This window comes from Neoarius graeffei, chromosome 7, assembly GCF_027579695.1.
Source record: "Neoarius graeffei isolate fNeoGra1 chromosome 7, fNeoGra1.pri, whole genome shotgun sequence".
NCBI lineage: Eukaryota > Metazoa > Chordata > Actinopteri > Siluriformes > Ariidae > Neoarius > Neoarius graeffei.
Genome location: NC_083575.1, coordinates 51,277,156 through 51,301,016, shown reverse-complemented (window position 1 = coordinate 51,301,016; position 23,861 = coordinate 51,277,156). Strand labels below are relative to the sequence as shown.

Here is a 23,861-nt window from a genome sequence, read left to right as displayed (position 1 = left end):
TTTCAAGCACCACTGTAGATGGGATAAGATGGTGGTGGCCGGGGGGGCGCTACAGCAACTTGTAGCCTAGGGGCCCCTGGCCATGTTAATCCGGCCCTGCATCCAATGAAAAACACATACTACACACATGATACTTTTTTTACCATAATGTTTGTAATCTTATTATTTATGTACAACCCCAATTCCATAAATTTGGGACACTGTGTAAAACGTAAATAAAAAAACAGAATATGACGATTTGCAAATCACAGAAACCCTATATTTCCTTCAAAATAGGACAATGACAACATATCAAATGTTGAAAGTGAGAAAGTTTATTGTTTTTTCAAAGATATATGTTCATTTTGAATTTGATGTCAACAACATGTTTCAGAAAAGTTGGGACGGGGCAACAAAAGACTGAAAAAGTTGTGCAATGCTAAAAAACAAAAAAACAAAAAAAACCTAATTTGATTAAGTGGCAACAGGGGTGGGTTTCCCAAAAGCACTGTAGCACAAAGATCATTGTTTAATGGTAGAGTGAGCAACACAATGAACACTCTCCTGGTTAAGCTGCTCTTAGCATTAAGAGGCTTTTGGGAAACCCCACCCCAAGTCAGTAACATGATTGGGTATAAAAAAAAGCATCCCAGAGAGGCAGAGTCTCTCAGAAGTAAAGATGGGGAGGGGTTCACCGCTCTGTGAAAGACTGAGTGGGCAAAAAGTGCAGCAATTCAAGAATAACTTTCCTCAATGTAAAATTGCAAAGAATTTGGGGATCATATCATCTATGGTACATAATATCATTAAAAGATTCAGAGAATTTGGAGAAATCTCTGTATGCAAGAGACAAGGCTGAAAATTGACATTGGATGCCTGTGGTCTTCAGGCCCTCAGGCAACACTGCATTAAAAGCAGACACGTTTCTATAGTGGAAATCACTGTATGGGTTACAGAACATTTCAGAAAACCATCATCTGTGAAAACAGTTCATTACTGCATCCACAAATGCAAGTAAAACCATAAACAATATCCAGAAACACCACCAGCTTCTCTGGGCCTGAGCTCTTTTACAATGAACTGAGGCAAAGTGGAAAATTGTTCCGAGGTCTGACGAATCAAAAGTATTAATTCTTTTTAGAAAATCATGGACACCACGTCCTCCAGGCTAAAGAGGAGAGGGACCATTCGGCTTGTTATCAGTGCACAGTTCAAAAGCCAGCATCTGTGATGGTATGAGGGTGCATTAGTGCACATGACATGGGTAGCTTGTACATCTGGGAAGGCATCATTAATGCTGAATGATACATGTTTCAGAGCAATATGCTGACATCCAGACAAAATCTTTTTTTCAGGGAAGGCCTTCCTTCTTTCAGCAAGACAATGCCAAACTGCTTTCTGGACATATTAAAACTGCATGGCTCTGTAGTAAAAGAGTCCAGGTGCTAAACTGGCCTGCCTGCAGTCCAGACCTGTCTCCCAGTCTGAAACTGCCAGTTCACTCAGTACACGACAGTCTTCCTTTGTAGTACATGCAAGATGGAGAAACAGATAGATAGATAGATAGATAGATAGATAGATAGATAGATAGATAGATAGATAGATAGATAGATAGATAGAGATGTGCAGAACACGGTGGTTTTCCCATTGAAAACATTTGGCGCATTATGAAGTGCAAAATACGCCAAATGAGACCTGAACTGTTGAGCAACCTAAATGGTATATCAGGTAAGAATGGGACAACATTTCTCTTTCAAAACTACAGCAATTGGTCGCCTCAGTTCCCAAACATTTACAGAGTGTTGTTAAAAGTAGAGGTGATGCAACACAGTGATAAACATGCCCCGTCCAACTTTTCTGAAAGGTGCTGCTGACATCAAATTCAAAATGAGCACATATTTTTCAAAAAACAAGAAAATTTCTCAGTTTCAACATCTGATATGCTGTCTTTGTACTACTGTCAATGAAATATAGGGTTTCTATGATTTGCAAATTGTCATATTCTGTTTTTTTTTATTTACGTTTTACACAATGTCCCAAATTTATGGAATTGGGGCTGTAAATTTTGATGTTTTTTTTTCTTCATGTCAGCCTTTTTATGCTGCAAGTCTACAGTATTTTTAGAGGTCAGTACTTTTCAGTGTTAACTTATTGCCTCTATTTTGGTGTGGAAGGAGAGGGACTAGAAATGTGTTATTTGCATATTTAAATGAGAAAAATGTCACTGTCAGTGTCTGCTGTGAGTCTGAAGGCTTCTAGCAATTTTTTTTTTCTAAAACAGCTTTACATGCCCCAGGCAATCGAATCCACAAGTATGTCTTTTTGGGTTTACTGTCCCCAAATAAATTAACTTTTTACTTTGTGCCATTTGGTAGATGCCCCATTGGGGTAAGAATAACATTAACTGTAGCTTCTTGTTAGCTAGTTTAGCTTTGGTTAATGGTAGGCTAAGTTACCTAAGGTTAACTCACCCACCGTGTGACCGTGTTTACATGAATCTCAGGATGTTGTTGGCTACCTTCTCATGACATTTTTCTCAAATAAATAATATTCTTGACCCCTCTACTTACATACCAAAACAAAGCCAGTAAGTTAATACTTAAAAGTACTGACACTGAAAAATAACTCGCACCATAAAAAACAGCAATGAAAAAGGCTGATGTGAAGAAACAAATAAAAGATTGTAATTGAAAAGCATGTTAGAATAAATAAACAAAAATTCAAATTTAACATAAATAATAAGACTGTTATGGTCAAAAGGATCAATTCTGTTACATTTGTTCTTTATTGGAAGCTTGGGTAATTTTAATGAATGTCTTTTTGTTCAGTGGAACTCTATTCAGTGCCCAAAGTTAATTCCAACATAAGTGATTCAATGACAATGTTCCATTTTTGATTTATTATTATTATTATTATTATTATTATTATTATGGGCGGCACGGTGGTGTAGTGGTTAGCGCTGTCGCCTCACAGCAAGAAGGTCCTGGGTTTGAGCCCCGGGGCCGGCGAGGGCCTTTCTGTGCGGAGTTTGCATGTTCTCCCCGTGTCCGCGTGGGTTTCCTCCGGGTGCTCCGGTTTCCCCCACAGTCCAAAGACATGCAGGTTAGGTTAACTGGTGACTCTAAATTGACCGTAGGTGTGAATGTGAGTGTGAATGGTTGTCTGTGTCTATGTGTCAGCCCTGTGATGACCTGGCGACTTGTCCAGGGTGTACCCCGCCTTTCGCCCGTAGTCAGCTGGGATAGGCTCCAGCTTGCCTGCGACCCTGTAGAAGGATAAAGCGGCTAGAGATAATGAGATGAGATTATTATTATTATTATTATTATTATTATAATGCCTTTTTTTTAATACTGAAAGCAGCTAGAGATAATGAGATGAGATGAGATGAGATGAGATGAGATGAGATACCAAACTTCTGGCATTGAAGTCTGTCTCTGATTTAGCTCCATAGGACTGAAATAAAGTGAGCCTTCAAAGAATTAACCAAATAGCATCAGTTAGTCAAATAACAACTGGTACAAAACTGGTACAGTCGTGAGCATGTCCAAGTGCGAGGGTCATTTCATTGAGTGTGAAACCTAACACATCATGCTGCCTCAAATGTACAGTGTCTTGCAAAAGTATTCACACCCCTTGGTGTTTGTCCTGTTTTGTCGCATTACAAGCTGGAATTAAAATGGATTTTAGGGGAGTTAGCGCCATTTGATTTACACAACATGCCTACAACTTTAAAGGTGCAAATTGTTGTTTTATTGTGATACACACAATAATGAAGATGAAAAAACAGAAATCTGGAGTGTGCATAGGTATTCACCCCCCCAAAGTCAGTACTTTCTAGAGCCACCTTTTGCTGCAATTACAGCTGCAAGTCTCTTGGGGTATGTCTCTATTAGCTTAGCACATCGAGCCACTGGCATTTTTGCCCATTCCTCAAAGTGAATGTAATGCCCCTAAACCCCACTTTTTTCCTTGTCCAAAGCAACAATCATTATGTTGATTGACCATGTGTTTTCGAACCACAGCTGATCCAAAAGGCCATAAATCGATGGAAAATCAATAAGATCAGCCGATTTTCACAGAATTTGCTGAGACTGAACCGGAAGATCCCGAAGGGGTGTGTGACGTCACATGTGTAACAATCCAGGTATCAATTTCATTCCTGTGCGCAGCAGTGGTTAGACCAGTCTAAATATGGAATCACATTTTGGAGAGAATTCGGATAGTGATTGGGATTCTTATGTCAGATGGAGGGGCAGATGATTATCAAGGATATTCCGGAGTAAATGGTTATCTTTTCAAGCCCCCAAGATGAGAAACTGCCAGTTCACTCAGTTCACAACAATCTTCCTCTGTAGCGCATGAGATGGAGAAACAGATAGCTAGAGAGAGAGAGATGTACAGAACACGGTGGTTACCTTTCATCATGTTTTCCTGAACAAAACTAAAAACAAACCGAGTATTGCAATATTGCAATCTGAGAGCATTTAAAATGTTTCAATTAATAATTAATGATGATGATTGCGAGCGCGGGCGGCACGGTGGTGTAGTGGTTAGAGCTGTCGCCTCACAGCAAGAAGGTCCGGGTTCAAGCCCCGTGGCCGGCGAGGGCCTTTCTGTGTGGAGTTTGCATGTTCTCCCCGTGTCCGTGTGGGTTTCCTCCGGGTGCTCCGGTTTCCCCCACAGTCCAAAGACATGCAGGTTAGGTTAACTGGCGACTCTAAATTGACCGTAGGTGTGAATGTGAGTGTGAATGGTTGTCTGTGTCTATGTGTCAGCCCTGTGATGACCTGGCGACTTGTCCAGGGTGTACCCCGCCTTTTGCCCGTAGTCAGCTGGGATAGGCTCCAGCTTGCCTGCGACCCTGTAGAATAGGATAAAGTGGCTAGAGATAATGAGATGAGATTGCGAGCACACGCATTTTTCTTCCTGTTAAAGATATGATAAGATCGGATATCGTGAGCATGTAAATGTTGCTCATAATCGCGTGTGTGTGTGTGTGTGTGTGTGATAATAGGGGAATTGACAAACTGTCCAAATGTCAGATCAAATGTCATTTATTAAATAAATGGGTTTCTTTTTTGCTCCAATAATTCCCATGTGGTTGTTCTGGTGGTGATGAACACTTGATGAATCAGATTTATTATTAGTAGGCAACACAAAATCTGCCCACTACATTTGCACAAACCTCACCTACTGTCGCTTTAGATTAGTGTCATTTCTCAGAAATTCATGAATTGAATGTCCTGTTGTATAGGAATTTGAACATCCAAACACAGTGCAGCACTTTCACATTATGTTTGTAAGATTCCAACAACAATATCCAATTTCAGCGAGGAAACATGCACGGAATGAACAGATGTAACCCAGATAACTTGGATTCCACGCGTGATGTCATGCAAGATTTGCCCTGAAGCAAGGCTGCCTTTTCCCAGGATTCGGAAACCGCGATTTATCAATAGTTTTGTGCTTGATAATAAAATAACAAATTATTAATATTATTTTCCCCCCTGCTTTATTAATTTTGGCCATTACTAATGATATATATTCATTTTAAAGCATTAAAATAAGGCATTACATACACTTCAAGGTAAAACTGCTCCAACTCCTTCAAATTAGATGGGTTGCGTTGGTGTACAGCAATCTTCAAGTTATGCCACAGATTCTCAATTGGATTGAGGTCTGGGCTTTGATTAGGCCATTCCAAGACATTTAAATGTTTTCCTTTAAGCCACTCCAGTGTAGCTTCAGCAGTATGTTTAGGGTCATTGTCCTGCTGGAACGTGAACCTTCGTCCCAGTCTCAAACCTCTGGCTGATTCAAACAAGTTTTCCTCCAGAATTGCCCTGTATTTAGTGTCATCTATCTTTCCTTCAGTCCTGACCAGCTTTCCTGTCCCTGCAGATGAAAAACATCCCCACAGCATGATGCTGCCACCACCATGCTTCACTTTAGGAATGGTGTTCTCAGGGTTTTGGGTTTGCGCCACACATGACATTTCCCATGATGGCCAAAAAGATCAATTTTAGTCTCATTTGACCAGAGAATCTCTGTCCATGTGTTTGGGGAGTCTGTCACATGCTGTTGGGCAAACTCCAAACGTGTTTTCTTAAGCAATTACTTTTTTCTGGCCACTCTTCCATAAAGCCCCACTCTGTGGAGTGTACGGCTTAAAGTGGTCCTATGGACAGATACTCCCATCTCTGCTGTGGATCTTTGCAGCTCCTTCAGTGTTATCATTGGTGTCTTTGTTGCATCTCTGATTAATGCCCTCCTTGCCTGGTCTGACTTTTAGTGGGCAGCCTTCTTTTGTCAGGTTTGTAGTGGTGACATATTCTTCCATTTTGCTATAATGGATTTAATGGTGCTCCGTGAGATATTAAAAGTTTGGGATATTTTTTATAACCCAACCCTGATCTATACTTCTCCACAACTTTGTCTCTGGCCTGTTTGGAGGCTCCTTGCATTTCATGTTGCTTGCTTAGTAGTGTTGCAGAGTCAGGGTCCTTCCAGAACAGGATGATTTATACAGACATCAAGTGACAGATCATGTGACACTTTGATTGTACATAGGTGGAGCTTAATCAACTGATTATGTGACTTATGAAGTGAATTGGTTGGACCAGCTCTTATTTAGGGATTTCATACGAAAGGGTGAATACCCATGCACACTCCAGATTTCTGTTTTTTCATCTTAATTATTGTTTGTGTCACAATAAAAAAAAACTATTTGCACCTTTAAAGTTGTAGGCAGGGCGGCACGGTGGTGTAGTGGTTAGCGCTGTTGCCTCACAGCAAGAAGGTCCTGGGTTCGAGCCCCGGGGCCGGCGAGGGCCTTTCTGTGTGGAGTTTGCATGTTCTCCCCGTGTCCGCGTGGGTTTCCTCCAGGTGCTCCGGTTTCCCCCACAGTCCAAAGACATGCAGGTTAGGTTAACTGGTGACTCTAAATTGACCGTAGGTGTGAGTGTGAATGGTTGTCTGTGTCTATGTGTCAGCCCTGTGATGACCTGGCGACTTGTCCAGGGTGTACCCCGCCTTTCGCCCATAGTCAGCTGGGATAGGCTCCAGCTTGCCTGCGACCCTGTAGAACAGGATAAAGCGGCTAGAGATAATGAGAATGAAGTTGTAGGCATGTTGTGTAAATCAAATGGCGCTAGCCCTCCAAACATCCATTTAAATTCCAGCTTGTAATGCAACAAAACAGGACAAACACCAAGGGGGATGAATACTTTTACAAGACACTGTAAGTCATTTTGGATAAACGTATGATCCATATGAGCAAATGGAACTATATAGATAAAAGCAAACCCACCTTGAATCTATGTTTGCGGTTATTGTTTAATTGCAGGTATAGACGATGTGGTCCGTTCCAGTTGCCATACACAATATCTGTCCTCCCATCCCGATTAAAATCTGCTAGAGCTACTCCACGGCCATGCTGCATTGGATCCTCAACCCCTGCAACAAGTACACATAATCTGTACAAGTACTACAAAATATTGACTTTGGCTGTTGGTATGTTTGTATACTTAAAGACAAAAAATACACTATACATACACATCCAAAAATATATGGACACCTGATCATCACACCCATATGTGGTTCTTCCCCAAACTGCTGCTACAAAGTTAGAAGCACACAATCATACAGAATGTCATTGTATGCTGAAGCATTACATTTTCCCTTCACTGGAACTAAGGGGCCCAAACATGTTTCATCATGACAATGCTCCTGTGCACAAAGTAAGGTCCATAAAAACATAGTTTGCTAAGGTTGATATGGAAAATCTCGAGTGACCTGCACAGAGCCCTGACCTCAAAACCTTTTGCCTTTCGTATGAATTGGAACAATGACTGCTCACCAAACGTTCTCACTTGACATCAGTGCCCAACCTCACGGGTGGTTTTGTGGCTCAGTGAGCACAAATCCCTACAACCATGCCCCAAGAGCTAGTGGAAAGCTTCCCCAGAAGCGTGGAGGCTGTTATAGCAGCAAAGGTAAGACCAACTCCGTGTTAACATCCATAGCTTTGGAATGACCAAATATGGGTATGGTGGTCAGGTGTCCAAATACTTTCCTTGTACAGCTCACCTGCCTGCGCAGCCACATCTGTAAACGTCCCATCTCCGTTGTTGCGGAACAGGAAGTTGGAGCTATACTCGTTGTCACAGAATATATCAGGAAGGGTCTGGCTGAGTATGGGCCCCACCACAACCCCACGTCCTCCTATAGTTCATCGCAAGGACAAGTGCATTTACCATATGCAATGTGCAAATCATTGCTGCTTTTCCAGCCCATTTCTCCATGCAGGGATACCACTATTTCTGCTGACACAAACTACAATCACATTATAGACTCTCTACAGCCAGATTGCCCCTCACTGCAGTGCTCACTTTAGTACCCCAGAGGTAATGCTAAAACTCTGAATGTTTAAAGCTTACATATTTAAATGTTGTGAACATTTCCTCTGCAGTGCACTGATTTAGATAAAGTCACATGATGCACGTTGTTGCACCGTCCTTTAGGAAAATATTTAGATTCTTCTTTGACCAAAATGCACCTGAAACTCAACCCCATGCTCATTAGAAAATAAAATATTTAATTATAAACACTGGACATGGCTTTATCGTATATGCAAAATGACTTTTCAGAATAATTATCTACTCTAATTCTCCATGCCTCAGTGCACAATCTTTTATAACTGTGCTTCCACTGAAACAGCATTGAATAGAGGATCAAAGTCCACTTCACAGTCTATGCTGATTAATGGAATGTTTGGCCCATTGAGCAAGTCCAGGTTGAAGTATGGCTCTGTTGTCCTTGTGCCTCCCTATGACTTTCAGAACAGCAAACAGCTGAGTGGGCCAAAAGCTGCCACCATGCTGAGCTGCAGCACTTCACATGCACTTTCTCTCTCTATTAGGGCTGCTTTACCCAATAAACACTGTCCATAACTCAGTGACTCGCACTTGATATGACCACTGGGTTCGGGTGTAAATCAGCCACAGGGTTAAGCACACTGACCCTAAAGCCAGCTGCTTTGAAGGGTTTCTAGTCATAAACCCTTTCTCTTACACATATAAAGTAATATGACTGTACACCTGTAAACTTGTTGACTCCGGCCTGCTCTGCCACGTTAGACAGAGCAATAATCCCCATAGACAGGTCACTGGCGCTTTCATCCATTTCAATCAGAGCATGTGGCCCCACGTTCCCGCTGGCGTAGTTGGCAATGTAGATTGCATAGCGCCCAGTTCCCTAATAGAGAGGAGAATTATTTATTGTTCATGTACCATTGTGAGCGATTCATATCTCTGCACAAATACAAAACATGTGATTACGATAATACCAAACGCAGCATGCACATGCGCCTCCAAATGTTAACTACTACTTCATTGGATTGTAGGCCTTCATTTCTCTTGTTTGAGGACCCCGTTCCTTTGCCTTCTCTGCATTCTCCAACACCTACCCTGTGGATATTAATTTCACACTCCATTATCAGACAGAGTCCCCGTGGGCCTGAACTCAGTGAAAGCGCCATCTAAATGAACTTACGCACACAGTTTCAATAAAGTCTCCAGCAATCCCTGCATCTCCACACCAGGGAAATGATGAACTAAAGAAATGTGTGCATAAGTATATAAATACCACTACCTAGTCTCTGCGGTCTTAATGAGGCATAGGAATGTAAATGTCAAACACATTACATTGCTCTCTGCACTCTACTGAGACGTCAACTCAGGTCAAGAAAACAGCTCAAGAAGGGGAGTTAAGAGAATGTTTTATTTACTCTAAATATGACAGGTCTCACTGGTTTCAGTTCACTGAAAATTACTTAATGGGGATCATCTTTATTTGATTCATAAGCATAGTAAACACAGATTGGAAACACACAGACAGATAGGAATATCATAATAATTTATGTGGAGTTGTATTGATGTACCTTCATCTCATATTGCATAAGGGAACACTCCAGCTTTTTATTTTGCCATAATTTTAGTCACGGTTAATTATCAGGAATTTAAAAGCCAGCTACCAGTTAGGGAGGTGAGGGTTAGCATGTGCTTTCTGCAAAACACATGAACCCAGCAACCGCATCTTTTAGAAGTGTTGCTTGTGCTACATCACAGGGAAGCTGAACACAAAACACTAACAGTCTTCTTCCACACGCATGAGCTTACACACAGCCATAATTGGATAGTGTCACTATGCTCGACAGGGTAATACTATCCTACCCATCCACAAAGGACAATTATACATTCTTGGACTCCTGACCACGATTAACTGTGGCATGTTCAGTATTCAAACTCAAGACAGTAGAGAGACAATAGCGTTGTGTCACCCAGGAGCCACTCTAGCAGTTTCTAACCTCATTTAATAACTATCAATCCACCACTGTCCATAGTGTATGCAATTATCATAGCACTGTCGCCTCACAGCAAGAAGGTCCTGGGTTCGAGCCCAGCAGCCAGCGAGGGCCCTTCTGTGTGGAGTTTGCATGTTCTCCCCACGTCTGCGTGGGTTTCCTCCGGGTGCTCCGGTTTCCCCTACAGTCCAAAGACATGCAGGTTAGGCTAACTGGTGACTCTAAATTGACCGTAGGTGTGAATGTGAGTGTGAATGGTTGTCTGTGTCTATGTGTCAGCCCTGTGATGACCTGGCGACTTGTCCAGGGTGTACCCCGCCTTTCGCCCATAGTCAGCTGGGATAGGCTCCAGCTTGCCTGTGACCCTGTAGAACAGGATAAGTGGCTACAGATAATGGATGGATGGATAGATGGAAAAGAAAAGAAAACTCAAAACTTGTCTGTAATGGATGTCTGGGGGAATTTGTTAAATTTTCTCAAAAAATGTACACATATGACTATACTGTATATTAATAGACTGAGCCAAATATAAAAGGGATGTCTTACCAAAAGTTCCCTTTTAATGAAATTCTTATGCAGTCTGTATGCATCCATACGCAGTCTGACAGCCGTGTTTAACACATAACTGCAAATTCTCTTCATAAGAAAGTAGCCCTATCTCTGAAAGGCTGAATGATGCAAACATTATTCAAGCTGGATCCCTGTCTTGTGCTTAAAAATCATGGTATAGGTTCCAGATCCACTGGGACCCTTCATTCATTCATATTCACTGGTTACTAGAGATAACTGAAAGCACAGTTGTATGCAAAGGTTTGGGCAACCCTGGCCAAATTACATACAGTGCCCTCCAAAATTATTGGCACCCCTTGTAAACATTAGTGAAAAAGATTAGAAAAAAAATCCACATTTTGATGAAGCAGCTTCATCTCACACTGAAAAAATGAGAAAAATCCAACCTTTAACTGAAATAAATTGATTCAGAGAAAAACAAATCCCTCATCAAGAAATAATTATTTTCAACAAAAACAAATGTGCCACTATTATTGGCACCCCTGCATTTAATATTTTGTACAACCTCCCTTTGCTAGTAAAACAGTACTGGGTCTTCTCTGATAATGCTTTATAAGGTTGGCGATACAGAGCAGCAGCCCAGTGGTGTAGTGGTTAGCACTGTCGTCTCACAGCAAGAAGGTACTGGGTTCAAGCCCAGTGGCCGACGAGGGCTTTTCTGTGTGGAGTTTTCATGTTCTCCCCGTGGGTGTGCTCTGGTTTCCCCCACAGTCCAAAGACATGCACGTTAGGCTAATTGGTGACTCTAAATTGACCGTAGGTGTGAGTGTGAATGGTTGTTTGTCTCTATGTGTTAGCCCCGCGATGACCTGGTGACTTGTCTAGGGTGTACCCCACATCTCTCCCATAGTCAGCTGGGATAGGCTCCAGCTTGCCTGTGACCCTGCACAGGATAAGCGGCTAGAGATAATAGCTGGATGGATGGAGATACAGAGCAGGGCCTCGGAGACCATTCCTCTTTACACAATCTCTCCAGATCATCCAGGGTCCAAGGCCCTCTCTTGTGCTCCCTCCTCTTCAGCTCACCCCACAGGTTTTGTATTTTGCTGATTTGTGAAGCAAAAGGAAGTAAAAACCTCTGCAGCAAACTAATCTTAAAAAAATAAGATGAGGAGTCTTTCCGTTCTTGTTTAATAAATTTTCACCTACTTTTCCTTGCAGAATACTCAGGGGACTGTGAGGGTCATTCCAAAATCTTTAGCTTGCATTTCTTGAAGTAGTTCCTGGTACAGTAGATTGTGAGCTGTTTTGGATCACTGTCCTGTTGTCCTTCAGTTTCCTGAATAATTGTGTCACATTTGCTTTCAAAATTTGCTATCTTCCTTCTACTTGTGCAATATTTTATGTCATACCAGCTGCCACACAACCCCAAAGCACAAGAGATCCACCCATATGCTTAACAGTTAGCAAAGGGTGCTTTTCATCAAATGCTGCTGCTTCTTTCTCTAAACATACCTTTAGTGATTGCTGCCAAAGAATTATGTTTTCACTTCAACAGCCCATAGCAGTTGTTTCCAAATTGCTTCTGGCTTCTAGACGTTGTCTTGCATAGACATCAGACATTCACTTTTGTAATGAGGTCACAGGTAAGGTTTCCTTTTGATGATTTTTCCTTGCTAGCACACGGACATTTCTATCTGGAAGTTTTCTTGCTTTTCCAGACCTTGCCTTGAATTCCACACTTCTCCTTAACTGCTATTTTTAATGACATTTTGGACAGTGGTAAGTGTGAGCTAGAAGTGATTTGATATCTTTTTATAGTCTTCCTCTACTTGGAAGGCATCAGTAAGCTTCATTTCCAGACCCTCAGTCAACTGCTAAGATAAGTCTATGGTAGTTAAGTGTTAGCATGAGGTTTGAAGTCAGAGAATATAAGTGGAAATGTTATTCCTAATGACAATTATTGATCTTCCTAATGAGACTTAATGAGTCAGTTAACACCTAATGAGATAATTAAGTTCTGAGACTTTATAACTGGAAAAGTGCCCAAACATTTGAACATGTCACAATTACCAATTGCTTTGAAGTTATAGTCAAATATAAAGCAACATTTTGCAGATTTTTTAAAAATAGTTTGCTGCAGAGGTTATTGTTACCTTTTTTCCACTTCAATTATGCAATATCTGACAAGCAAGAGTCACTACATATTCACTACAACATCACAATTGTGAGTCCATCGATCCATCCATCCATTATCCGTAGCCGCTTAACCTATGCAGGGTCACAGGCAAGCTGGAGCCTATCCCAGCTGACTATGGGTGAGAGGTGGGGTACACCCTGGACAAGTTGCCAGATCATCGCAGGGCTGACACATAGAGATAAATAACCATTCACACTCACATTCACACCTATGGTCAATTTAGAGCCACCAATTAGCCTAACCTGCATGTCTTTGGACTGTGGGGGAAACCGGAGCACCCGGAGGAAACCCACGCAGACAAGGGGAGAACATGCAAACTCCACACAGAAAGGCCCTCGTCAGCCACTGGGCTCAAACCCAGAACCTTCTTGCTCTGAGGCGACAGTGCTAACCACTACACCTCTCTGCCGCCCACAATTGTGAGTGTGATATTGAACTTTTACAAAAGTCCTACAAACAAGAATTTAATATTGAGTAGCTGAAATTTCAGACAAAATACTGTATTTCCAAGTACAGTATTTTATTTATTTTTGCTCCACAATGAACATAATTCCTAAATAAGTCACAGCTGGATAAAGCATTGTATGTTGTCATGTAAAACACAGACTGTCTGACTGACTGACAGTCCATAGTAAGTGTAGTAATGGTTTCAGTTTAACAAATTATTGCTTGAATTGGAATTGTATGCAGCAAGTGATTCAAACAGAGAAATGTCCCAGTACTCTTATACTAAATATCAACACTTTTGGAATGTTGCTTGTCCTGTCAAACAAGTGTACTGGAACTAACTGTTGTGCAAAAATCACTAAAGTATGGTTTTGGCCAGTGTTGCCCAAATGTCTGACAGATGTATTAATTGCCCCACTGTCTATGCTGTATGTATGATCATCATGTATTAAAGTTTGGCACAGTACCTAAATGGGCTGTTTCACAATCAGGGTATACTTTTTGAGTCCACAAGACTAAAGTATACAAAGGGAAAAACTGTTGAAATGGATGTGATTTCAAGTACAAATTTTCAAGTACTGTGCAGCAATGACTGTACTACATGGTGGTAACTGTAATAACAACTTTCGCGTGCACACAGCAACACCAATACGCGGATACGCTCGGCTCCGCAGGCATCCTGCGCTCCAAATCACTCCGCCCTGAACAGCGAGTGCCCTCTGGAGGGTGCGCACTCTGGCCCTGCGCAGCTCACAGAGCGCGCGAGTGAAGCACACTAGCAGTGTTTTCGGGACTGAGCCGCTGTGTGTGTGATCTCAGCGCATATCACTTAACACTTGCAAGTGGAAGGATGGCAAGCCTAAAGACAATCATAACTACACAATGGGCAGTGTTTGCATCAGTATTTGCAGTATTTTCATACTTTTATACTCTTTAATGAAAGGTGATACAAGGCGGAAGTCCGCGCCGTTTTTCAGCAGTCACGTCACATGACCAACGCCAGCGAATCAGGAAGGTGGATGTCACAGTGACGTTGTCCAATGACGACGCCAGCTAGAGCTCAGCACAGCGTATTCGCGTATCTCAATGTTTACACAGCACCGGACCAGACACGATCTGGATTGAATACGTGGATGCTGGCAGATTCCCGTTTCCCGGCGTTTCCAGGTGGTTTAATGTAAACGGACAGTGCATCCGTGAAGAAAACGAGACAGATACGGTCTAATGTATTGGTGTTGCTGTGTGCACACTAATCGTTTTAAAAACGTTAATCTGATGATCCGCTGATACGGTCTAATGTAAACATGGGCTAAGTGGTGGAAATCCTTGTGGTTTTCCATAGAGGACACTTTTTGAGGGACACACAGTTCAACCACATGTGAAGCGCTGCTGCAAATGTGTATTGCATCTGTTTTAAGTCCTGTTTCTTACTGTGCAACAACAGTCTTCTGCTTCAAAAGAGACAAATATTTTCTGAAAAAATCATTTACAACACCATCATATGCTGAATTTTCCAGAGAAGACAATTTTGATGGACAAAGGATGCTGTCAGAAGTCCTTAATTTACAAAAAAAAAAACTTTCACTTTAATTTCTTTCTATTGTGAATAAAAGTATATGTCCCAAAGTAAAATCTAGTTAGTGCTAAAAATGCAATTCTGAATTTAACCAGTAAAATCTAAGTATAATAATTTAATTAAAAAGTAGATTTAAATGAAATGAGCACAATGTCAAAACTGAGCCCGCATTTGACTCTTACAAATATATTTGTAAGGGTTTATAAGAGACATTACTGCTGTAGGTAGGGCTGGTGGGTCCCTGTAAAATAAGGTATAAAAAATGCCATATATACTGGACCTAATTGCAAGGGTGAGTTGGTGTTATTCAAAAAGACACCCATGACTGTGAAACAGCCCAAATAGAAATTTAGAGTGTTTGTTGAATTGTGCAAATATAAAATTAAAGATTTCTCCTGAGAAGAAATTGTACCCCCAAAAGAGGAGCTAGATCTCTGAAAGGTTGAAATGTTCAGATTTTGATATCAAAGGGGATATGCTGTGGAAATTTTTTCCTTGTTTTTGAAGTAAAAAAATATATATATTATTTACCAGCTTAAGGTCGGTCCGTATGGTGAAATACCGTGACCTCAGCCTTAAATACTGACCTCAGCCCAGAGGGCCTTGGTCAGTACTTTCAAGACCTCGGTCACGGTATTTCATGATACGGACCTCCCAGCTGGTAAATAACATATATGTATGTCACTGTGACTTGGGGATGTCTTGGGCCTTTCAAAGTAGACTGTTAACTTTCCAGTCTGCAATGGCCATAGAAGTCATAGAAGGAGAGTTAAAAATGTCCATGCTTCTTACATACAATCCCCTCTCATTTTTTATGGTACCACCCCCATTCACGTACACTACCGTTCAAAAGTTTGGGGTCACTTTGAAATGTCCTTATTTTTGAAAGAAAAGCACTGTTCTTTTCAATGAAGATCACTTTAAACTAATCAGAAATACACTCTATACATTGCTAATGTGGTAAATGACTATTCTAGCTGCAAATGTCTGGTTTTTGGTGCAATATCTCCATAGGTGTATAGAGGCCCATTTCCAGCAACTATCACTCTAGTGTTCTAATGGTACAATGTGTTTGCTCATTGCCTCAGAAGGCTAATGGATGATTAGAAAACCCTTGTACAATCATGTTAGCACAGCTGAAAACAGTTTAGCTCTTTAGAGAAGCTATAAAACTGACCTTCCTTTGAGCAGATTGAGTTTCTGGAGCATCACATTTGTGGGGTCGATTAAATGCTCAAAATGGCCAGAAAAATGTCTTGACTCTATTTTCTATTCATTTTACAACTTATGGTCATAAATAAAAGTGTGACTTTTCATGGAAAACACAAAATTGTCTGGGTGACCCCAAACTTTTGAACGGTAGTGTATGACCACCCATAGCACGCTGAATCAAGAAGATGGAGTCATGCCACTGATCAGCTAACATTAACATTCTTTCCATAACACTAAATTTTGATAAAATATGTAGTTTGACATACGTAGTTTAGTAGGCTACATTATCTGAATTGACCATAGTATTGGAGTAATAAGCAATTCCCTGTTGTGACTTTGATAAATTTGTTAGCCACCATGCACTAAGGTGAGCTCCCGTAAGCACTACTATTACCAAGGGTTCTTTTCCATCACTTTAAGCAGTTAGCTGTTGCTGGTTTGGGTTAGCTTGGCATGGTAGCTATTAGGGATGTGATAGGGCACACAAGCTATGTGAATATTACATGTATATAGTTTTGGGAATGCTTGTGTCATATATATGCACAAATGTCATGACTTGTGATTGCTATTCCTTTTTTGGCCATGTGGGGTCCTCAGTGTCTTTGTTTGGTGTTGGTCAATATATCATTACTGATATATTGTTTTCACCTGAGTCTTGTTTATGTGCCTATTTAAGCCCGCTGTTTTCCTGAACACTTTGCTCAGTCTTGAGTTGACATGCTGTGCAAACTCAGTGACAAAGCCAACACAGGATACCTGGGTTCTATCCCAGGTGAACCTAACACACAAGCGTCTAAATGGCATCTTCTTCTTCTTCTTCTTCGGAGTTTAATATGGCAGATTAGACACCAACTGGTGTATTACCGCCACCTACAGGATAATCAAGTCCACTACCATGTCAGACTCTTAGATTCTGGAATAAAGCCCAGAGGCTTTTAAAAACCCAATCAGGATGGAGGTAACTTTATAATCCTTCAACTGAAGCAAAACAGGGAGAGAGACAGTGGTAACACCAAGGCCGGAGAGGTTGTTAAAAAACGTACGTCTATGCACACTGTATTGCACACATTCTAACAAAACATGAGAAATTGTCTCAGGAACTCTGCATTTGTCGCACAATCCATCTCTGTGTTTATTAATCAGATATAGATTGGAGTTTAGGGCACAATGCCCTAATCTAAGACGTGTCAGCACTACTTGCTGAGACCTAACTCCAGTTAAAGTACACTGGGAGCTTACAGAAGGCTGAATTGCATACAAGTGTCTCCCTTTCACATCTCTGTCCCACTGGAGCTGCCATGTCTGGAACACTTCCTCCATGAGTTTACTCCTTAGTTCAGTTCGACCTGGGCTAACCGACACAGAAATTGTGTCCTCTTTCAAGCTGTCTTTTGCACACTGATCGACTAGTTCATTCCCCTTAATACCCATATGGGCGGGGACCCACAGGAAAGAAACAACACAGCCACTCTTATGGAGATTATTCAGCAACAATAGAATGTCTGAGATTAGATCAGGGCGAGCATTTGAAGAGTATGTTTCAATACAGTGTAAGACTGATGAAGAGTCAGAGCAAATAATCACGTTTTTAGGCCGTGCCTCCAATACCCATTGAAGGGCTTTTAAAATACCCAAAGCCTCCGCTGTAAACACAGACATATTATCACTTATTCTATACCCGCATTTTAAATCTAGCTGTGGAACATAAAACGCACAACTCACTCTCCCTGACTCGGGATCTTTAGATCCATCAGTATAAATCTGCAAATGCAGATTCCAGTTATGTTGAATATGCTCCTGAACAGAGTCCTTAGAAAATTCAATCTCCTCATCATGTTTATCCTTGTGCAACTTAAAATCAATTTGGAAGGAGGGAAGGAGCCACACAGGTACTGATCCCCAATAGGAACTCTTAACTGGGACCATATCCAATAAGTTATAATCTTTGGCCCATATCATACATTGTCTAAGGAATGGATGGCTTCTCATCTGGTCAGAGGCAAATTCATAACAATCCATGAGTATGTGGCTTGTGGGGCAGATAGCAAACTTCTCCCTGAGCCTATTCCAATAGTGCAGAGAAAGCTGAACTCTTCTCACCATCAAAGGCTTCTCACCTGTTTCAACCAGAAGAGCAGAGGTCGATGTGGAGGCAAATGCCCCACAACAGACTCTAAGGGCCTTAAATTGAATGACATCTAGCCTCTTTAAGACAGAAATTGCAGCCGCACCATATACCTGGCACCCATAGTCAAAGATAGATCTTATCATAGCCTGATAAATAGTTAGTAAAGTGCCCTTTTCAGCCCCCCATGAAAATCCAGACAAACACCTCATAACATTTAACACTTTGCTAGTTTTTGTAATCACTTTAGAAACATGAACGTTCCAGGTCAATTTACTATCCAACCATACTCCCAAATATTTAAAACTATCCACTTTCTCTATAGAAGAATCATAAAGGGACAAAGAAATGTTCCACTTTTTCTTGCTACGGCTGAAAACTACAAATTTAGATTTGGCCACAGATATTTTAAACCCCCATTTCCTAGCCCACTTAACCACAGTATTCAGCTCTTCCTGCATCTTATTTGTAATGAAGGGAATGTTTCTACCCTTGACCCAGAGAGCCCCATCATCCGCATACAAACTCTTCCCAGTACCTTGGTTTAGATCTAAAAACATATCGTTAATCATTACATTGAACAAAACAGGGCTAATCACACTCCCCTGCGGAGTTCCATTGTCAATAGAGACTACATCTGACAAGACTTGCCCTACCCTCACCTGAATTGTTCGCTCCTCCAGGAAATTTCTAATCCACCCAAACATCCTACCACTTACACCATATCTAGAAAGCTTCACAAGAAGGCCCTCCCTCCACAGCATGTCGTACGCCTTCTCTATGTCCAGAAAGACACTGATAAGAGACTCCTTATTAGCAAATGCTCTTTTGATCTCATAGTCTAAGGCAATCACATTGTCCATGGTACTCCTCCCCTTTCTAAATCCACTTTGATACTCTGCCAATGCCCCCTTAGATTCTAAAAAATGGACCAACCTGTCTGTCACCATTCGTTCCATAACCTTGCATAAAACCGATGTAAGGGCGATAGGCCTGTACGAAGAAGGGGAGCTGGGATCCTTCCCAGGCTTCAACACCGGGATGACCACTGCGTGTTTCCATGACTTTGGTAGTCTACCTTGCCTCCATATGTCATTCATGAGACTGAGTAATTCATCCAGGAGGGCATCAGAAACATGTTTGAGTAATTCGTAATGTAGGTTATCCATGCCAGGGGCCGTCTTCCTGCCTGCCGCTATAGCTCTCTTTAACTCATCTAAAGAAAAGAAAACATTAAAATCATCAGACATTAATTCATGGGAGTACACAAACCCACCCACAGACTGGTTCATCATGTCCCGGCTTTCCTGGTCTACATTATCAAAGCTGTGAACCTTCCTGAATGATTCCACTAAAAGGTTGGCCTTCTCTGCAGGAGTCATAGCAGTCGAAGCCCCAACCACCAGGACAGGAATATCTACCTTCTTTCCTATACCATTCATCCTCCTCACAGTAGACCACAGTTGTGAAATAGGGGTATCACCTGACAGAGAGGAGCAGTATTCCCTCCAACTATCCCTCTTAGCAGATTTAATGACTCTCCTAGCCAGAGCCCTGCAGCGTTTATACTGTATAAGGTTGTCAACGGTGGGGTACCTCCTCAGGAGTCTAAAGGCAGAATTTCTTTCCTTAATAGCTTCATCACATTCTTTGCTCCACCAGGGGACCGCTTTCCTCTGTAGGCCTATGCCTTTCTTAGGAATAGCAGAGGCTGCTGCTGCTGAAATTAGGCCTGTAAGGTCAGAGTTCCACTGGTCTATTGACTCATTTTGTATGCTTGGAAGGAGAGTATCGCATACAGTTTCGAACTTTTCCCAGTCCGCTTTGAAAAAGTTGAGCCTCCCATCTGTCCTAATCATCTCAGCAGGAAGCTGCAGTCCAAAAGTTCCCAGCGTAGGAAAATGGTCACTACCTAAGTTGAAATCAAACACTTCCCATCCACTCTTGCCTGCCAACTCGCCAGAAACTAGCATCAAATCCAAGCATGACGTGGTCGACGACCCAAGCTGCACTCTAGTGGGGTGTCCATCATTAAGACAGACTAAGTTAAAATCAAACATTACATCTTCCACTACCTCCCCATTGCCATCCGTCTTGCCGCTTCCCCATAAAACATTATGCGCGTTGAAATCTCCTGTCCAAATAACTGGGGTGCGCACCTGACTTAATATATCAGCCAGCTCAACTGTGCGCAAACGTAAACACGGGTTGTAAAAATTAATCAGTGAAAAACGACCAGTAGTACTCCAAATTTCAGTCACTAGTACTTCTAGGGAAGACTCTATTGGAACAACCCTGAATTCAACGCCGACTTTAATAAAAGTTACACACCCACCACCTACCCTGTCCTTCCTATCTTTCCGCACAGATACATATCCAGGCAGGACAAAATCTAAAGATGGCTTCAGCCAGGTCTCCTGGACACAAATAACATGACAACTAATTTCACTAGAAGTGACAAACCTTTTAAATTCCTGCCCATTTCCAATCAAACTACGAGCGTTCCATTGCAGAAGATTAAAAACCATCAAAGCTACCTATTCCCTCCCATAGTGCTACTTTGGGACATCATAGGACGGCCATCCCTTTCTTTAAGAAACCGGAACAGAGATTCAGGGAGAATGTTCACTTGCAAATATTTGATTGCAGCCTTAGAGACTAATTGAACCACATCAGACTTGTTGACCACTCGAGAAAACTTCAATTCTGAGATTACGTCAGAGATAAATGCCAGAAGATCCATCTTTTTAATAACAAAGTTATCACTTGGAGTGGAAGTTACTTGGGCTCTAGGAGCTGGCGGCTGTTGAGGGAGATGGCCAGGACCAGCATTTTTAACTCTTCTTACAGCCTCCGCATAAGATATCTTATCAATTGTTCTGACTTTCTGAACTTCCACAGCGGTCGCATACATCCGACACCCCTTATACGCGGAACTGTGGTTTTCCCCACAATTTGGGCAGCACATCAAAGCCGCATCGCACTCCTCATATTTGTGGTCCCCCCCACACTTGCCACACTTTCTTTTCGAACGGCACACAGAGGCAACATGCCCATATCCCTGACAATGGAAACACCGCAGAGGAGGCCTTATATATGGCTTCACCTGAAAACTCAAAAATCCAATCCCAACACGACTCGGCATAACCGCCGAGTCAAATGTCAGCAGTACTGTTCGACTAGGCATTTTCTCATTGTTTCTAGTAATTAGGAATCGTCTAACCTCAACAATCTTTGTTCCCATAGAATTGTTCCGAATTTCCTCATCAGTAATGTCAATAGGCACTCCATAAATTACACCCTTTGCCCTTGTGCCAGTCCCCGGTACATATACCTCCACATCGCAGTTTCTAAGGGATGAGATAGAGAGGGCTTTCTCCTGTTGCGTTTTAGAATTACAAACCACTAGGATCCTGCCATTAGCCAGAGATTTTGCATGCTGGAAGCCACCCATTTCTTTCGACAAGCTTTCAGCTAAATGCACGGCGTTCAAGGTCTTGGGCGCATTACTCTTCAATTTCACAATTACAACAAACTCACTCCTTCTTGTTTTAAGGCGCTGAGACTCTTCATCACTCCCAACACTAAATCTACTCGGATTGTCTCTATCCCGTTTAGACCTACTCCTTGTAGGGGAAGGTCTAAACGTCCTATTGCCCTCAGGATCACAGTCTTCTCCTCCACTATCCATACTACTGGTGTCTGAGATCCCCATGGGGTTCTCCACAAAAGACCTGACCCCGTTCCCGTTAAAACGCTACTCTCCTGAACAGCTTTGCGACTGAACAGAGGTGACTGGTCGCATCACTTCTCTAAATGGCATCATAAAAACACCAATGTGAAGACCATAGCAAAACAATTTCATGGGTGTGGATGACAGAGTTCTTGGTTATTAGCCAATCACAGTGAAGCTATTTACATATTTAAAGGCACAGCTGCAAAATCAGCCTGTCTTATATTACAGGACTTTCATACCATGCTAAAATGGCATGAGAAAAAAAGAACCAAGGCATTTTCCTCCAATTAAACTATTTAACTGAAGACTTTATGAAAAACACAAAAATGTGTGTTGAAATGTTTCTTGCCTTGCCCCAACAATTGCACTTCCATTATAATTGAGTTTCAAGTCAATAGGTTTTCTGTTCTTTTCTCAGGACAGTGTCAAAAGTGTTGAGTTCTTGGGTTAAATCTCATTCCTCAACATGGTGGTGTATTTTCACTCCATAATGCCATTTGACTACACAGTGAAGTAGGCCAGCGCAGTTCGCCCTCACTTCAGGTCTATCTAAAGAGACGGGTGCAGCTACCATTTTATTTTTCACCTCCTCATCTCTGTATTCCAGATCAATCCAATAGGTCTCTGGCAAATTAACCAGGCATGAGATCTTGTAGATCTTCTAACTCCCCTCAAACATGTTTTATAGCCACACTGCATTCTACAACCCCAAAAAAGAAAAAGTTGAGATGGTATGTTGAAACTGAAATTAAAACTGAAAACAATGATTTGTAAATAATCATTTACCTGTACTGCACTCAAAACAATGCAACAGTATATTATTTGATTTTTTACCCTGTGAATTTTATTGGGGGGTTTTTCCAAAATAAAACACGTAATTAAATTTTGATTCTTGCAACAAATTTCAAAAGAAGTTGGGACGGTAAAACATTTACAACTTTATAATGTTGTCATTCCTTCTCACAACACTTAAAATATTTCAGGGACTAAAGACACCAAGTGATGAAGCATTTCACGTGTTATTTTGTCCCACTGTTCCTGCAAACAGGTTTGAAGGTGTACAACAGTCCAGGGTCATCGTTTGTCATATTTTTAATTTCAAAATTCACCACACATTCTCAATTGGGGACAGACAGGATGGGTACCCTCTTCGTGTGCAGTCATGCCTTTGTAATGTGTGCAGAAGGTGGTTTTGCATTGCCTTATTGAACTATCCCTGGAAAAGTTGTCGTCTTGAAGGCAGCATACCGGTATGTTGCTCCAAAATCTCAATGTACTTTTCTGCATTAATGCTGCCATCACAGAAGAGTAAATTACCTTTGCCAAGGGCACTGACACAACCCCATACCATCACAGACCCTGGATTTTGAACTTGTTGCTGATAACAGTCTGGATGCTCCTTTTCCTCTTTGGTCCAGGAAACATAGCATCCATTTCTTCCAAAAAAGTCTTGAAATACTGATTTATCGGACCACAATACCCATTTCCACTGTGTGATGGTCCATCCCAGATGCCTCCAAGTCCAGAAAAGTCGATGGTGCTTCTGGACACAGTTAATATAAGGCTTCCTTTTTGTACAGTAAAGTTTTAACTGGTATTTGTGGATGTAACACTGTATTTTAGCTTCACAAATGTTGCTAAAGTAATCCTGAGCCCATGTGGTTAGATCAGCTATAGATGAGTGATGGTTCTTGATGCAGTGCTGTCTGAGGG

The 23,861-nt window shown here is 41.6% G+C and overlaps 1 protein-coding gene across 5 annotated transcripts in view; it reads right to left on the bottom strand.

Annotated features, from left to right (window-relative positions):
* crtac1b (cartilage acidic protein 1b) overlaps positions 1 to 23,861 on the bottom strand; it is a 50,657-nt gene that overhangs the window by 12,130 nt on the left and 14,666 nt on the right. For all 5 annotated transcript variants that reach the window (XM_060925887.1, XM_060925889.1, XM_060925886.1 and 2 more), the window contains exons 5-7: positions 9,078 to 9,234; positions 8,068 to 8,202; positions 7,289 to 7,434 (exon numbers count right to left, since the gene is read on the bottom strand). In XM_060925887.1, coding sequence (XP_060781870.1) covers positions 7,289 to 7,434; positions 8,068 to 8,202; positions 9,078 to 9,234 — 438 coding nt within the window. The remainder of the gene's footprint in view (positions 1 to 7,288; positions 7,435 to 8,067; positions 8,203 to 9,077; positions 9,235 to 23,861) is intronic.